This window comes from Apostichopus japonicus, chromosome 4 (assembly GCF_037975245.1).
Source record: "Apostichopus japonicus isolate 1M-3 chromosome 4, ASM3797524v1, whole genome shotgun sequence".
Lineage (NCBI taxonomy): Eukaryota > Metazoa > Echinodermata > Holothuroidea > Aspidochirotida > Stichopodidae > Apostichopus > Apostichopus japonicus.
The window spans coordinates 14586919-14606698 of NC_092564.1; the positions used below are offsets into that span (position 1 = coordinate 14586919).

General features: G+C 35.8%; 1 protein-coding gene across 1 annotated transcript in view; it reads right to left on the bottom strand.

Annotated features, from left to right (window-relative positions):
- Positions 1-643: 643 nt before the first annotated feature.
- The window catches only part of LOC139966535 (uncharacterized), a 42880-nt gene continuing 23743 nt past the window's right edge, over positions 644-19780 (bottom strand). Inside the window, exons 2-4 of the mRNA XM_071969656.1 lie at positions 8932-9005; positions 4725-4829; positions 644-2466 (exon numbers count right to left, since the gene is read on the bottom strand). Of these exons, the coding sequence (XP_071825757.1) occupies positions 2422-2466; positions 4725-4829; positions 8932-9005 (224 nt within the window). The 3' untranslated portion in view covers positions 644-2421. The remainder of the gene's footprint in view (positions 2467-4724; positions 4830-8931; positions 9006-19780) is intronic.

Below are 19780 nucleotides of genomic sequence, written 5' to 3' on the forward strand. Positions count from 1 at the left end.
AACAGCAACAACCAGAGATACAACACAGTGGCCTTCCACAAAATATGATAATATTGTCCACCAAGCCATGAGAAGCCTACATGACTGCATTGTATGCCCTTATAAAATTGATAGGAAGTGGGGCTTTGTAGAAGGATATGGGAAAGGTCCACTAATCGTAAACAAAGAATTTGCAATTCTTTGACAGAATTCCTAGTAATGCCACTTGAAACACGTTCTTTAGGAGACAAGAGTTGTCTTCGTTGTGACGTCAACGTTATTTATTAAATTATTTTGGTAGATAGGCCAACTACAGAACTCTATATTTTGTCATTGACGTTATCAAAGATTCTTTACACATATAGACGTTCTATAAGTTAGCCCCACTGGACTGGAAACCAGACCTGTCCATGCTTCTCTTCAACAATGCCCATAGGCATCTAACGACAAGCGGAAATATTCCTTTCATACTTTTTTTCGGGGGGTATTAAGCAACCCAGTATACACATAGTCTTGACCTATGGGTCTATTTTTGCAACCGGGATCTTAACTTAATTTAAAAGATAATCCGACACCGTTGAACTCTACATGAGAAACAAACACACACACACAGTATAGAAGAAGAAGACGACGAAAGACAAGATATGATAAACGCATAGACAAGTATTCTTTGTCCTAATTTTATTTTATTTTTTGTGTTCGTTGGACGAATTTCGAAAACATTACAAGAAGCTATAGTAATATTTATATATAGCATGAAATAAAAATTGGTCAAATGTGACAATTCTACCATTGTGTTATTAGTGAAGGAACTTTTTAAACATGTTTTTTATTATTATGCCATTACTATGGTAGGCTATATATGATAATCAAAATGTGGCTTACAGTCAATCAATTTTAGATTGTATACTAATTGAAATGATGTTATTTTACATATAGGCCTACGTGATTGCTGTATGATACTAAAATAGATATGGTTAATCCAATACAAGAGAGTTTTAGCATTAGTCGTATCGACACAAACAAATGTTGTTGTGATTTGTTTTGTTCTTTTGGCGTAAGCTTGTTTTTGTCAACACTCGCCTCATAAGCGCCTATGGGATACTGATATTCTCAAGATTGCATCTCATGTTACTGGTTTAGGTATATAAGTATGAACGCTGATGCTGTAATGATACATTAATTGCACATTATAGATCTGTGTGACTTGTATGTGGCGTATGTATATACCTGCACTAAAGCTATATCTATTTGTGTCACTGAGAACAGCGTGTGGTTAAATAGCCTATTGTTATTCGGCCTAACACGGTGATGCTATGTCATATTCAGACACAAGCCTGCATAGTTACTATCTGGTGTGTAGGCCATTTGGTTTGTGATTACAGTTACAATTACCACAGAACGAGTTTGGAAAAGTTCATCAGAAGCAACAATCTTCAAATCGCCGCGGGAAATTGAGACTCACATGGGTTTAAATTTTTCTTCACGGGCTTACAATTCGTCCGTATAGTAAGTCATGTTAGGAATGCACACTTGGTTTACCGCGGGGTCCAAACTCCAAAATGTCTTCCAAAGGGGCAAAGATCTTAATTTTTTTGGATATAGCCTCCATTGCTATATTCTTCTACACATGACCATATTTGTTGTAACTATGTGACAAACCGTTTTTCACGTGCTGATGTACATTTTTCTTTTGGTTTATATTTCCCTACAGCTTTTATCATATTTTGTTGTGAGGAAATTCATAAAAAGAAAACATAATAATTTAATTTGAGAAGCTAAATATATAATACCAGTGTTTGGACTTCTACGTTGTAAGTTATCACTCATAGCTGTTATTTGTAAGTGTTACCAAGACAACATTTCATCGAATATCAAAGTAATTTGTTCGTCATTGTCCACTGGATCAATATAATTTCATTTACATTTTTTCGATAATTCGTGAAATTGTTCCGGTTCCGGCAGTACTACGTCAGTTATATATATACATATATAAATATATATATATATAAATATATATATATATATATGTATATATATATATATATATATATATATATATATATATATATATATATATATATATATATATATATATATATATACTTAATTCAAAATAACAACATTGTGACGATTCTTTGATCATTAAGGATCAAAATATTCACTTCTTCGTAATTTATATACGTGAAGTGCTCCAATAAATGCCATTATTGTTATACGACAGTTATCCCCAAATACGACTAATAACCTCCAATACGTCACATGGTGACGCATCGGTGACGTATTAATGACGTAACGTTGACGTTTAGGCGACGTATAGTGAATGAAACTCTTGGAGTATTTCAGTGAATAACGTCTCTCTCAACAGTTACACGTTGGACATGGCTATGACTTCTACAGGGGACAGATTGAAAAGTTCAATAAATCGGGGATAATCTCCTTTTACTTCAGGGTCCAACCTTCTTCATAACTAGCCAGCCTCAAAATCTGGAAAGACATGAAATGAATAAGTAGATAATGTCAGTAACATGATCAGCTGAATGAAAGATTGAAGCGCTATTGCATTAGGATACAAACAAAAGGAATGCCTTTGTCTTTCAAGATGGTGGGATTCCTAGCATTGTAAAGGCCCGTTCTTAGCTATTGTTAGACGTTATCGGTTTTTCTATTTCAAAATCTGTATTGTCATTGACACTGGAAATATTAACACTACTGTAACATGTTCATCCACTGTATTCATGTCGAACAAAAACGAAAATAAAAAGAGGAACAATTTTTTCATGCTCAGACAAACTATTCTCCAGAGAGAATATATTGCTTCAAACTAATTAAACGCTTTAAGGTTGCCGATGGAAACCAATATAAGTTCAACTTTACAATAGGATTGATATGAGAGGCAAACAAGTTCTCGATTATAAAGATGTTGTAATAACATACAGTCTAAATCTCTAGTCGTGCCAATTTTATCGAAACAATTCTCTAATTTCATCAATGAACAGCTTTTGCTTCTTCTTTTTGGTATCCTATCTCATAAGTTCTGACGAAGGACGTTATATTATATTCTACGAATTAACCCAAATTTCGAAAACGTACTTTTTTTTCACAATTCGAAGAATACCTAGGTCTACTGACTTTTATACCGGGGTTGATAAGTGGGTGATTGAGTTCAGATTACATTCAACCCTCCACCCCCACCCCACCCCACCCTCCCTTGCTGACAACATGTAACTTGTATCTTAATTGTGAGAAGCAGCCCGCAATTTCATATCTCCAAGATTACATGTCACATATTTATTGAACCACGAGGCGCCGTGTTGTAATTTCGATTTGTAACCAGGTTTCCTTCGATCGCAATTTCATCCTCAACTTGCGTAACTCAGCACCTATTGCCTAACAAGGACACGTTGATTTTTATAAGTTCGTTTCAAGCTTCTCTTACAAGACACATCGACCTTCTTTATCCCAGAACATTTAAGTGCTGCGCAACCCTGATGTAAATTTCAGTAATAAGATCTTCACATGCACCATATATATTACATTTTCATAAAATTAACCACTCACATATAGCATGGATTTTTTTTAAATATCTTTGTAATAAAAAACTGTTCTTCATTTATGGCCAGGCATACATAACAAAACTTGTAATTCATGTTGAAAAAAAAAGAAATTGAATCTCAAAGTTTATATTGAATGATACTTTTCAAGAAAATGCACCCAAGATAGAGTCTGGACAAGAAAACCAAACAACTTGATCCAGTCTCAACCCAGACCCAGTTCCCAACAGTTCCATATAGGCTTACTACCAAACTACAACCGTGTGATCGACAAGTGAAGTATCATGAGCGGGCACTTCGAAAGGAAATAGATATCCTTTGTTCAATAACTGATTGAAGCCAGTGGCAAATATTGACCCATGACCTTCGGGAAAGACAGCTCATTGAGAGCTTCAATAATAGCTGAAACAGGAATGGAACTTCTTTTTTGTACCGTAACGCTTATGTGTTTTACTTTTTGGAAATCAGTGCATATGGAATACTTGAATTACAGTTGTCCTCGTAAAGCCTTAACAATCAATAATTGAGAAAGCTATTTTTCATTCCGTACAGTACAATAATTTGAAGTACAAGGTCTTTCATAACAAAATAAAACAGTGGTGTATCATTACCTTTCATGACTTTTCATGTTATTTGCTTATTATGTAGATAGACTCCTTTCATAGCTCTTATATTCAGATGTGTATAACATTGCAGGGCTTTGGGTGTACACTGTTATTTCAGCTTATATTCTTCCCATGCTCTCACCAGTTCATGATTTTATATTTCAGAGAAAATATGATAACTTCTATTTTGAGATCCTAATGGTTTTGTCGATACAACACAGTGGTTATATACATCTATTAGGCCTTGATATAAAACAAAACCATGGTACTTCATGTCTTAAACGTTTTTGTAACACATCCCATATGAATATTAGTAAACAATTTTGTCTAATGAGTTGCTAAAATTAACACTATCTTGTGAGAGCTGAGGTCTTCTGTTTCAAGTTAACCGGACAAGTTTATAGGCTGAATCGTCTAATACCCGTTCGTCGTACTAATTGCTCAAGTTGTCTACCATTTAAATTTGAAAGGACGCCATCAGCTCATTGCGGTAATTTCCACTATCATGACGTGTTCATGTGCGGTAATGTATTGCTTAATCAAAGCGCTATCAAATATTTATGTGAGACAAAAACAAGGTAAATACCTGCAAAATAAGATCTTGCCATTGGGGTTCAAGACTTAGAAAGAGAGTATCGAGTGGACACGTAAAAGTCGAATCATCGAGGCCTGTCCGTGCGAGAATGTCTGACTACAAAGAGAAAAATAAAGCATTTATTATTAGAAATATTATTGCATCAATGATATAGAGAGGTAACAGCAAAATGTACAAACACACACAGACGCAGACATACACACACACGACACCTTCAAATGAATGTTTCATTTCAATTGAGAATGGATTACAGCTTTCTCGGTTTCTGTTCCAGAAGGATGTAACATAAGTAGTGGAAGTATATCTTTGATTTCGTGTAATAAACAATGTTCAGACAACAGCGATTTAAAAAAAAATGCAATCTTATAAAAAAATCTGTATGAAATATTGCAATATAATATTGCGTCGACAATTTGTATCTGTATCTTATTTGCTTTCCCTGTAAAAGGATTATTCATTTAGCAAACAATGCGTTTCTTATTTGGAATAGAAAAGTATTCCAAATTATTGTTGAAAAATATCAATATCATGCCCTAACTCAAGCTATGATCGAATCTTGTGTGGTTGGAATCACTATTGATGGAATATATGATATTCGTTGTACAAAAGGTAAATTAACTACAGATGCAGTTTCAGATGAAGTTTCTGGTAGCTGTCATTTTGTGAATCATATTTTTAAGGTAGAATGTTAACAGTGTTGACACTGAAACCAACAATATGATGACGTCATGTTACAAGATCCAATTCCTCATACTCAACATTTGCAAACCCATCTACAGAACCATCTTACAGAAAATAAAAGTGGTGATGAATAAAAAAAAGTAATAAAAAAATGAAACACATGTAGCTCGATAATATCATATTGAGACTTTAGATGAAGTATTAAACCTCATGTAACAAAGACACAATAAATCTGTCATATCTCCCTGGATGGAATCATATCTTTCTTAGTTGTTTGGGGATTTTTTTTATTAATAAACAGTTCTTTTACATCACAGAAACTAATAACGATGGTTTGTGTCCCTAAGCTGATCGATATAAGTGGTTGGACTATAACAAGTGTAACTCCGCAGACCATTATCCTGCAGTTTCTTATCAGACTTATGTGGCCTCGAATAACATATTAGAAATGCATCACAAATTCGTCAAGGTCGGATGAATACTGACTGTTAGCCTCTACTTATATTTCTATATGAAATTTACAAACAAATATCGTGGTTTGGTTGAGGTACTAGCATATAAGGCAGTGCAGTGGCGTAGGAAGGTACTTTTGAGTGTGTGGGGGGGGGGCTGAAGACTTATGACCGGCCTGGGGGAGGGTTCTAAGGGGGAGGGGTGTACCCCTGCCCTTTGGATTTTTTTGGCATTTCCAGGTGGCCTCAGATGCAATTTGGTGCAATGTAGCACACTTCAACACGCACTCCATTTTGTAAAAACTTTTGCATTTTCACCTGGCCTTAGATGCAATTTGGTGCTCCAAATGGGTTTTTTTTTTTCTCATTTGGAAATGAAAAAGGTGTTTTCTGACTTGCGAAGCGGGGGGCGGAATGATACTTCCGCCCCTCCATATTTTTCACTGGGGGGAGGGGGCTGGCGCCCCCAGCCACCATGTTCCTACGCCCTTGAGGCAGTGTATTTTCTAACATTGATGCCTGCACTGAGGAGTCGACGTTATCAACAATTTAACCTGAACAGAGTATGCCAAAGAATTTATATACATATATAAATCTGAATTTCTTGAAAACTGGAAGCGCTATATAAAAACATTACTAGCAAATATATATTTTCTTCTTTTCTCTTCTTGTGAATCTAGCGTGTATCATAGTCACATATTTAATCTTTATCTGATCTTCTTCTCATCAGAAAAATCCACCTGGTTCGAAGTGTTGGCGTAAACTTGTACATAAAAGATCCCTCCCCGTTCAGTGTATATTCTGTCAAATAACTCCTGAAATCTAGATGTGATACCATTAAGATGATACACGCACATTAATTTTTAGATTTTGCTTATAAACAGGGATATTTTAAATTGGTAATGAAGCATTCACTATTCCTGTGCTATATATTCCCACTCTTTGCACTTAGTGTATTGATGCAAACTGGATTGTGTTTTTGTAAGTACGAATTTGTTATTTTTATCAGTATATTTATCTTAGCCAACCTCTCATCCAGTCGATCAGGAGGGTCAACTAACTAAGTAAATATGGGTTGTTGGGCTATATGCATCAAACGCATATTTATATCCCGATTTAGTTGAAAGAGTATTTTATCTTTGAAATTTCCTCTCTTCCGTCTTCCTGTAGAAAGCTGTTTTTAGCATTCCGAGTAAAATCGTTATCGTTATCGTTAAAATCTGCCTTTAAATTAATAAAAATATAATGCTGGGGAGGGGAAGATATATCCTTCAATCAAATTACATTACAAGTTTATTAATTCACAATTAAAAACGACCTTTTATCTGCGAGCTTGTTGAATCCAGTTTGATTGATAGAGGGTCTCGATACAATTGTCTTTGCGGCTTCTTCTAATTTTGATTTGCTTTATTATTATTTTATTTTTTTAAATAAATTTCGTGAATCTCATATTACGGAAATTCGTACTTTACCACAATTACCGTAGTTTCTTTTGTTAAGGATTCTGTGTTTCTTACAACTCAACTTAAAGAAAATATTCCGATGACTGACAATGCAACAATTCTCTTAACAGATATATTTCCCACACTGCTGTTGAGAATCCCATCTCAATATTTTGTCCCTAACTCGAGACATGTGTGATTGATAGTAATCAAGTTTGACTGACGAAACCCTCCGTTACTCCAAAATGTGGATCACAGTAATTAGTAAGGCACGTGATGTCATCATGCTACATTTGCTTTGAAATTTGCTTTACATTCATACTATCTCTAATCTTAGTTTTTGTAATTTATCCTTGAAATTTGATACAATTGTATAAGGTTTGTTTACCTGTCAATATTCTCTATATTAAGAATAACATAAAATTGTAGAAATTTAAAAATTTGTATAGTGAATATTAATTTACTCTTTTGATTAATGATTTAAATGTTGTAAATTAAAAAACTAGCTAAAATTGCTACGATTGCACCTTTCACTTTGCGATTGCCAGATGCATTTACAAAATTTCATGACTGAATTTTAAAAACAAAATCACAACTTTTCAGTAACATCATTCTATGTTGGTGGAAACCTTTGAACCTATAGAGATACAGAGAAACTTCCGACAGTTTTTGTTAAATAATCCACTTCAGCTAACAGAATATCGCTTTAAAAAATTATTTTTGAAAACAGAAGTTCTACATCAGTAAAATTCTACGCTGAAATGCTCTCTTCTGGTATTAAAATAGTTAGAAGTAACCTTTTTACGAGAGATATTTCACTCAACAGACGGGTTTTGCAGTTGTCAGAGATTCCTTCAGTGACATTTTGTTTGTATCGGTACCAATCTACAAACCCAGTTTCTCGAATGATATGTTCCATTGATCTACATAATAAGTGTCGGTTATATATTATATGTGTCATTATTTTAAGGGCTCGCGACAGAGATTCAGGCGAAGACTTGCTTGGAGGTTCCTGTGAATTTATTATAATGAATTCTAGATGCAATGATAATGATCAGAGGATTTTCATCCCAAGCTGAGTCGAACCACTATAGAATTGACAGTCGAATATATATGTATGTTTATATATATATATATATATATATATATATATATATATATATATATATATATATATATATATATATATATATATATATATATAGTTGGTTGGCGTCTATCTTGGCGCAGAGTGCTCTATGTCCATTGGACAGAGCGGAATATATGTTGGTCTGAGTTGTCTGACGATCGCTATAACGCGTGAAACTCCGAGTTACAACTACTAGTGTTCCACTAGTCTCAACTAGTCTCAACTAGTATCAACATATATATATATATATATATATATATATATATATATATATATATATATATATATATATATATATATATATATATATATATTAATAATAATAACTATAGCCTAATGATTACGGTATTTGTCATTGCGAAATAACTACATGTAACTTGACCCCCAACTTAATGAAATCAAACATACCATAACATTCGTGTTTATATGTTGTTTTTTCAGCCTACGTTATTACCAAGCACGTACTTTTGCTTTGATATACCCACTGGTCTTACCTCCTGGTCTTGTACGGCTCGAATTCTGTTCATTATGTCATTTTCAAAACCTTCTGTCTCACCACGTTTGCCCACTGAAAACAAACATAAGGAAAGATTGTGTTAATTTTCTCACGAATCACAAATTATAAATACAATTTATACATACTAACAAAACAACAACCAAAAGTCAAAAAGCTTTTTAGAAATGTCATTTCAACGTTACTAAAAAAGCCAGCTGCAGTCTTTGTATTTCCGTGACAGTGCATAACTAATACCAATGGCAAGCTAATGAGTCTTAAATGTTAAACTATTAAAGTAATCAAGTAAAAACCGTTCAAGTAAGAGAAATGTTCCAAGTCGTTATTTTCCCGTAGGTTTATCTGTTTTTTTCAAAGGCAGAACTTTTTTACTTCGTCAGAATATTAACCGGATTTTGATATCACCAGTCTTTTGCATATAAAAAAATATGCACCTTAGATGTTATTCCTTTACTTCTGCCTGTGGGTGTGTTGCTGAGAGTGGGCAAGTGAGATAAAAGTAAAATAATCGATTGGGTCATTTTCTCCAAGAAAAGAATAGATGAAGCTAGATCAAATTACCTCTAAACCGTCGTAATTGATTTAGCAAACCAAATTAAGGGCAACGTATGATGCTTTCTTTCCTATATATATATAGCATGCAGTCCATCATGAGCTTGGACAATCTGTTTCGTTTAATTTCGTGTATTCATCAGATAGTGCGAAGAACAAATGTTAAACTATGACTGCAGAGAGGCAAGTGCTAAACCCGATCATCCCACATAACGTAACAGTGAAACATATGCACTGTAACTGCACTGCACTCAGCGTATTTAAATATGGGAATGACTATTTATCTCACATGCAAATGAGAATTACACATAGTCTCAGGGGTTTGGTGGTGGTGGTGGGGTGTGGGAAGGTGGGGTGGAGGTGGAGGTGGAGGTGGAGATGTACTACTTTAAGGCCACCTGCGTTAGATACTGTCAATCATTGATCACTAATCCATATCCACTCCTCCCATTGGACGTCCTGCCTTAGAACACAGTGTTTTGAGACACACACACACAAAAAACGTGACTTACAGTCAGAACCGAGAAGTACAAAAACTTAACAGTTATATCTTTTCTTTTATGTTAATGTTGATAGGATGTTCACAACACACTGTAAGAACCAATTCATTTATTTATGTGCTTAATCGATAACAATACATTTGTGGGAGCAGTGGCATAGGAAGGTACTTTTGAGTGGGGGGCTGGAGACTGATGGCCGGCCTGGGGAGGGGTCTAAGGGGAGGGGGTGTTTTGCATTTCCAGGTGGCCTCAGATGCAATTTGGTGCAATAAAGCACACTTCAACACTCACTCCATTTTGTAAAGAATTTTGCATTCTCACCTGGCCTTAGATGCAATTTGGTGCTCCAAATGAGATTTTTTTCTCATTTGGAAATGAAAAAGGGGTTTTCTGACTTGAGGAGCGGGGGGGGGGGCGGAATGATACTTCCGCCCTCCCATACTTTTCACTGGGGGGGGGGGGGCTGGCGCCCCCCAGCCCCCCGGTTCCTACGCCCTTGAGTGAGAGTAGGGGTGAGGGGGCGGGGGAGTGACAGCAACGTGTACTTTGTATACTATGTAGGATTAGTCGCTTCCCAGATGATCTCCTGCCGAATTGTCCAATCACAGAATAGTAAATCAAGCGATAATAGAATATCGTTTAGAGTAAAAATTAATCCGTACGGTGAGGTAGTCAAAGATGGGAATATTGAAGCGAAACGTTTGAGAATAAGTTACATCCAATTGTAGCCCGTGTTTGTTGATGAGCCTCATTCGTGACTTAATGGGTTGCATATAACTAGGTTATTCATCTCGCTTAATAAGGGTTCAAAATGAAAAAAAGAGGATTGATTTAAATTATGAAGTGATTGGATTGAAAAGATTTACAAAAGGAAAATAAGTTATCAACCAATAATTATCTTTTGGATAGAGAATTGCTTAATTTTCCATTACAGCCCTCCAAACCATGCTTGAGGATACGATTGTTATCTGCGTTACAACTATTTACTGATACACTGATTTTTTGACGTCCTGTTTATCAGCTACATCTACACTGTATGCATGCACGAACAATACCAAAGCTTTCACAGAATTCTTTTACCAGTAAATCAGGTCGCGATGTACGGTGGAATGTTGCTTCTGCTTCAATTAATTAATCTTAAAATCCTTAAAACAAATCTTTCAGAATCGTTTTCATGATAATAAAGCTGTACGTATGGCTTCGCTTTACAAGCACTGGTTGAAATCCATATATATATATATATATATATATATATATATATATATATATATATATATATATATATATATATATATATATATATATATATATATATATTAGTTAGAGGGAGTGCAAACTTCACGTATACAATCAATATATATATAGAGTATATATATATATATATTAGTTAGAGGGAGTGCAAACTTCACGTATACAATCAATACATCACTAAATCGTACGACACAAACGAGGAACGGTGTCCAAGCAGTGTGATCTTACCGTGCCTGAGGCAGATTTCTGTTCAAGGGTACAGCGTAATAAAATATCCTTCCTTTTCTTACATCATGCATAAGATCGACCGTTATTTCTATTTTTTTCCTTTCTTTGTGCGTGTATATGTGTGTATGTGTGTATTTTTAATATATATCTCACGATTCATCTTCAGCTGAAAGTGACAATTATGGAATTGGAGGGATGTGATCAAAGAGCCGACCACGACAAGGTATTTGCATAGAGCAAGACACCTTAAACTAGCTGACAGTTATAGCGTTACTGATAACAGACAGTTTAGTCCGATATAAGTAAACAGAAACCCATTGGAAAATCTCGGTAAGACACAGCATATGCTCTGCTATAATGAAGCTCGGAGCTTGTAAAACAGGGTAACCCTTCCAGGCTCGGAGTCACAATTACATGTACGTGGTGAACAAACGAACAAAACAACGAACGGGCAGATATGAATGTTCAGCGTAAAAAAAGTCAAATTATTGTTTCCTTCATACATCAGTGGCGGATCCAGGATTTCGCCGAAGGGGGGGCCCAGATGGGAAATGCCTAATCGTCGTCCTGGGGGAGGGGTCTAAGGGGAGTGGGTGCCCCCCTTTGGAAAATTTCACAAAATATGGAGGTCCTCGGTGCAATCTGGTGCTACTTTTCGTGAAAGTTTTGAGTAAAATTTATTTCCAATAAATCATGTATTCATGGTTTGCCGGGCATATATTTGCAATTTCGAGCAATGAGCTGGGATTTACTTTTTGGGGAGTAGGTGGTGATGCAAACTACTTTTTACCAGGCTACTCCAGGCCATTTCATCTTGGATGCCCCCTTCCAGATGGAGACTATTGATGCAGTCAGAGTGTCCCTCTCACCTTCACTTTTTATCAGAATGATGGTGTACTCTTTTTGCAAATTTATTTTACAAAAAATTACACGCACAGTGGCGTAGCTAGGATTTTTTGAGTGGGGGCCATGGGGGGCTGTTCTTTCTTGTTGGGGGGGGGGCGGAGTTTACTATCTAAGCGGAGCGCCACCTTGGTTGGCGCGGAGCGTACAGAGAAAATTTGAGATTTCAGCACCCCCCAGATCGCAGGAGATGGCACCTGTGAGGCAAAATACCAACCAAAAAGATGTGCAACTTTGGTGACAGAAATGCAAAAAAGTTTTTTCTCTTTCATGCTGACTGGCCTTGCCAACTCAGCCAGACTTTTAACTTGAGGGAAGTTGGCATCATTTGTCGTTTCAAGCTGTCAAGGCCTTTCTCCCAACTCAAACCCCTGTGGGCTACCGGTAGATTTGCAGGATATGCCCACATGTGGACTTAAATAGCATTAGAGGAAGGGGGTGGAAGACTAACACGCATCGATGTTTCGGTAATGGTCCACATTGGTGGCTCGGTGCTTATTAGGCCATTTATTGGGTTTCTTGAGGCAGCTGTCATCAGAATCTGGCTTTTTGTGCCAATCGATGACCGATAACATGTATTGGTATGTAAATTTCTTCTTCATATATCTAGCAACACTCTAAAAACAAATGAGTGGATTTCATTCCATTGGAGTGATCACTCGGCGCACTTCAAATTAAGAGTGAAATTTAACTCTATTGGAGTTAACCCTCACTCCTAATATGAGTGAATATAACTCTATTAGGAGTTAAGATTTACTCCAATGGAGTGGAAATTCACTCTTATACCGGAATGTGCTCAGTGATCACTCCCATGGAGTGAAATTCACCTATGTTTTTATCAGTACAGTACAGTGCATATCATCATAGACGTACGTACATACGTACTACTACGTACGTTCGTATATCAGACGCACTCGATACCCACGATACGATACGGTCCTGGAGAAACTATTTCCACTCATCATTTTTTAAGGCGATACAGTAGTGAGTATTGAACAGGCACAGCCGCATGTTTGCAGGAAATTCAGAATTCCCAATATTTTATATCTCTACCAGTAGTGAAAATCATGTTTTTCGACAGTTTCGTGGACATAAAAAGTTGTTTTGTGGAATATTCAATGACATATCAGGGGCTGATGCAGGATTTGTGACAGGGGGGGTCTGACTGGTCCAGCCGCGCCTGAACGTAAGACTATCTAAGCGGAGCGCCATCATCGGTTGGCGCGGAGCGTACAAGAAAATTTTTGGCTTTACAAACCCCCAGATGGCCGGAAACGGCACTTCCCGAGTATTCTAAGCAGCATGTACCTAGCCTGAAAATATGGATCTCATGTCTGCAATTTCAGGCCCCCCCGTAGCTACGCCACTGATCACGCATGGGGCCCTTTCCCTCGAACGCGGTAAAAAAAAAAAAAAAATCAGGATTTTCAAAAAGGGGGGGCCCGGGCCCCCCGGGCCCCCCCCCTGGATCCGCCCCTGTACATTGTGGTTTTACTTTTGGTTTGATATGCAAAAGAATATTATCAAGTTACTTTGTTTTAGGGTAGAAAATAATCTCAAAAACAAAACAAATTTTAAATGGTTACACAGATAGGAAACACCCGATCAGCCGCTTAAAAGATTGAAGAAGAACAGAAAGATTGTTTAAATTTGTTCGTATATTTATAACTGAGTATATGTTTCAGTTCGCAACACATCTTTGACATGAGAATAAACAATATATTAATTACGACATGGTTTAGTAATTCTAAAATGAAGAAGTACGTGTTCTATTGTATAAGTTCAAATCTATTACTAGTGAACATATCCAAACATCTTTAGCGTTCCATTTGTAAAAAAAAAACACAGAAAAGCGATGGATTATCTATATTGTATTGCAGGGATCCCTGCAATATAGTATAGAGAACTTCAGAAATGGATCTACACATATTGATCCACTAATAGGGAATACTGTAGGGAACACTGCAGCCAAGATCCTTAAAATATCAACTACTATTCCCCAGAACAGAGTTCTGCGACAGAGAATCGCCAATGAATGTACATATCGTGATCCAGTGATGCGTAATATGTAGAAAGGATCCGTATGGATCCAGTTATACGTTATATGTAGCAAGAATCCGGTAAGGATCCAGTAAATACTTAATATGTAGCAAGGATCCGGTAAGGATACTATATATACGTAATAGGCCTATGTAGCAAGGATCCAGTATGAATCCATTAATATTTGCCTGTGTGAGAGATCCACTACCGATATGCGCGAAGCAATGAAACGTCCCATTCGTGTAACGTAAGAAGGGTCTAGTCACAGATACTATACTATGGACACCTGCAGAACCTGCAGCTATAATATACACGAATGAATATATCACAAAATTCGATCCACTAGCATATCGAGGCAGACATATATATGTTGCGGATATATGTCCATGCGGATAGTTTCGCAGCCGGTATCCACGAAAGGATACAACAAGTTCAATCCCACATAATATAACAAGGATTCCGTCACATATCCGCCACCATTTGCAAAGTGCAGAGATGTGCAGCAGTTACCTAGGAAGATAATAACGGAAATCGATCAACTTATATTTGACCTGAATGAATGTCCATTCATTATAATGCTCCAGTTACGCTCTCACACACTGATCGCAATCGAATACCCAACTGGATATTTACTTTCTACATCTAACTTTAAATAGATCAAAACACTGTCAAAACGTCATGATCTTATTATCGACGTTTATTTCACAATCCCGTCGGTTTGAGTTTGCTTTATATAACTTTAAACAATTATTCATAATGAGCTAATCATTACAATGACAGAAACAAGAAATGCTGGCATGTTCTCTTCCCAAAATTATAATAATAAATTACCCCTTCCTATAGTATATACCCTCTCTGACGGCACATTCGTTTGTAAGTTCAAATAGATTTTTGTTGTGTATACCTTTAACTAGAATAAAAAAATGGAATGTTATATAAAACGTCTATATCCTTAATGTAACAAGCGAAACCCGTATCTAAATTATGTAAACAACATCATTTGATATATATGTTGCATCAATCTTGTATGAGAAATACTTTCGATGTTTCATTTAAGACCCGACCACCACCATGCATGACGAAGTGACAAATTGGTATATTACTTGTTTCCTTAATATCGTATGCGTCGAAAGTATAGTCAAATCTAAGTTATGATTGATCATCAACAGGATTGTAGGAACAAGTAAAAATCAGCGAAGCTTAAGTAATGTTAAGAACCTTTGTTCCGAGGGTTCATTAATGTTGGCACTCAATTATGTACATCTGTACATAAGCCAAGAAGTGTCATGGATATATTTTGTATGTATGTATGTATGCATATATATTAGATCCTCCTGCAAGCAGGAAGTCGCGAAGAAGCCTCACTGGCTTTTCAAAGCCGCAAGCTGACCGAAGTCAGTCTCTTACATTCATATTTAACGTCCATGATTATGAATTGTCAATTGTCAACAACTCTGTAACTGGACGACATACATTAATCTGGGAGTGACTCGAACCGGGGACCTTATGATTGAAAGGCACCGGCGTTAACCACTGAGCTAACGCTCCATATTTAAAAAAAAAAAAAAAAACATAACGATATTTGTCTTACAGGACATGCTTCAGCAATACTTGGCAGTGGAATGACAAGTACATAGTAATATATAAAGTATATATACATAGGTATATAGTATGTGTTATTCAGTTCTCTACCGATGACACGGCCAAACAAAAGGAAACGAAGTTCATATAATCATTCACGTGTTCATTATAATTTTTTATAACCGTTCACGCCACATTTATTGTCACAAATGGTTGGCTCGGAATAACTCCAGTGCGATAAAAGTCACCGTCAAGGTAGCCATAGCTTAACCTTCATCTATACTCGTCAATACCAAACATGATCATTGATAGATTCTAATCAAGCGATTTCTTCAATTAAAATGCCTAATAGCGTGTAAACGTGTCATTCATTAAACATGTAGTTTTACCTTCTTTTAAGTATTTGAAAAAGATATGTTTTTATTATTAATTTTTAAATCTGGATAAGTCATTGAACCACACGAGGTCATTATATAGGCCGCTTGTTCAAACTTACATGCTGTGAAGCCGCATGTCGGTAGAGGTTCGCCTACTAGCTATATGATCAGTCGCCTGTAATTACTTTCCAACGGTATAAATTCTCATGGGGTAATTATGACATTATTTCAAACAAACAAAATGCCACCTCTGTATGCGTTTTCAAATCACCCAAGAAACTTTTTTATATATTTTTTTTAATGTTTTTTTTATGTCTCTGACACAACGTGCCCACTCACACATTTAAAACTTAAGCACGTGATAATTTGAGCGTGTAATATTAACTGGGGAGTTAAGTCTTGCAGCTTAAATTGGATTGGTTGCAAAGATTTAGTCATTGCCAGAAGGATCTGGGTTAATCGCGCCAACGGAAGATGTACGCAAGAGATAATGGATTGGCAGATCAACACGGAAACGGATGCCACGCCATCCATATATATACAGCAGTTAATACCATAACCATGATCATTTACACCATGCGTAAAATGTCTCTCTATTGGGCATGACTTATACGTTTATCACATACAACCTTATTGGATTTTCCAGGTCAATTTTTTTTTTTGAGCTTTTTCGTTCTAGAAACGGTTGTATCCTTTTTAATTTTGTTTCAGAATCCGATAAAACACAATGTAACGAATTATTTACACTATGACTTCATTTTTTTTTTTTTTTGTGGATTTGCGAAGATTCATATTTCAACTCCATCTTGTAACTATGCTCCTATAAGATCTCAAGTTGAACAGTTCATGAGAAAGACAATTCGTGCTTCCATAACTTTTCTGCTTTCAGCTTGTGTATCTATGATAATGTTCTCAATAAAATATCATTCTTCTGAACCACTTTTCACTATATTTCCCAGTCACGTGTCCCACTGACATTTAATTGGGGCAAAAATGAGGAAAGAAACTTGTTTGTACCAGTACAATTTCGATTCTTGGAATGTTTCGTTGTTTGAGTGGGCGGTATCTAGATTACAACAAATTAAAGATTGCATTGAGGATGGGGGCGAACAAGATGACAAAAGCAGTGTTGTTTGTAATACTAACTAACTAATAGTAAACTTTTCTTAGATCATAACTGTTATATTGTAATTATTTGTATTATTATTAGAATTATTATTGGTATATTCTGCCGACATGCAAGTTAACTATTCTTCGTGGACGGAATTATTTCCCCTAATTCGATAGGAAGATACACTCTGTAAGGAGAGCAAATCCCACCGAACCAATATAGGTGGGCTATATGTGGGAGTGTTATTGAGGAGTCGTCGAACTGTTAAGCCGTTCACTCAAATAGCAATCAATATTTACAAAAAAGTGTTTCATTATTTACATATAGTTCTCGTTTACAAATTAATTGGCTTAAATAACTTCTTGACATGTTTACATTTTGTGAATAAAAGTCGTGTTACTCATGCCTGACGCACTTTATTTCTAAACAGTTGTAAATTCACAAATCTTTAATTCTTCCAAAACAAATTAATTTAAATAAATTATTGGAAAACGATTTTGTTTCCAGGTGAACATTTTATAGTTTTAATGGAATACTAAAGCAAAATAAACGGTAACGTTTATTTACGTAGGCCATTTTATGTAATATATATATATATATATTATGTAAGCCATTTTCATAATAATTCCCAGTTTCAATTTTCAATTGTTTAGTTAAGCATGTATAATAATTTGTTTCTTTTTTTTTATAGATATTTTGATCTGCTGATTACTTCTATATGTGATCAATGTCCTATTTGCTTCTGTTTCTTTTCATCTCAACAACGAAGAGATTTTTACCAGATGCAAGTATATCTTAAGACGGACGAAATAAATCCCACGGATATAACTCTTATTTAAGGAATTAAGAATAATTGAATCTTAACCATGGATTCTAATGATGGAATGAGATACAATACATCAATCACTTTATGGCAAATAGTTCACAAATTTACTGGACAAAGTAAGACATTGTATGCCATATATAGATACCTATATATCTATAAGAAAATATTCGATGGCACCTTAACGTCATGTATTCACAGACTATATCGCCCACGCATTATGAGTTGAATCCCAGTAATCCATCCACAAATCTTTTACTACCTACGGCTATTCATTTCAAACCGATAGAGGTAACCAGAAATGTTTACAACAAGAGCAGAATTTACATTTTTATTCAAAGAAATTGTAAGGATGAGAATTATAACTGTCGTTTCATTATTTTCGTTTCGTCAGTTCATTTACATCATTCGTACATTCATTGATTAGTTGGTTTATGATTGTCTCTTCTTGCAGTCATTTTATTCAGTCAGTCTTTGATATATTAATGTGTTTGCTTGTTTCATTCACGCATGTATGCGTCTAGTTTGATATATTCGTTACCTTTAGGATTATTTATTAAGAAAACGTGCACAAAATTGATTCATTCAACCAGATTATATACGGCATCACCATCATTCCGAACGCACTTTGTTTTTAATTCTATCGGACGGCAATGAATATGGATGTGAAGAGAAAGATAGAGACATAGAAATATCCAGCGAAGTATCATACTAGTCAAGATATATCTAAGCAACCTACATATATATATACGGACTTTTGTTATCCTTAAAAGTAAATCCGTCACATTTCGCAAATATGTCCTCTTCTTGTGGTATCAGGCTACATACCTAAATTAAAATTAACGGAACGAAACGGAATCTCTTCGGGTGTCATAATTTGTTTGCATTTCCAACTAAATTGAAAAAGCTGAAGAGCCATCGAGGTAGCTTATGTCAAATGGTGCGCAAAGAAAATATAAACAGCAAAAGATAACCAAATTTTCCTCTGAAGAAAATCATGAAACGATTCATTGTTGCGTACGTCACTGTCGACGGATGCTGACGTATGCATGACGTAACAATTAGCTTAAATGTAACAACGTCGTTAAAGAGTGTAAGTCGTACGGTCTAATTTTTTAAGGTGAATATTTTGTTTTGACTTAGAAAGTCATCTTAGATCATAAAAATCCGCTTCCATGGCTTTAAGTCTATACTCTCTTATACTTTATAAGAACGTTAACATTGATGATGATGATGGTGATGATGGTGATGAGTTTAGTATGACTGTTTAAGCTTTTATGCTTTTCAGTTGCCATACAGACCCGTATGCTCCAGGGATGGCAAACGTCTTTCTGCGGAAGTGACAGAGATTTTAATCGTCGGTAAATTTCGTCCATGTTTGCCTCGGGGCCTTGGTTATTCCTGAGCGTCAAGTTATGCATTAATCTGTATTAACAGGTCAAAGCACTTAGTCCGACCTACTG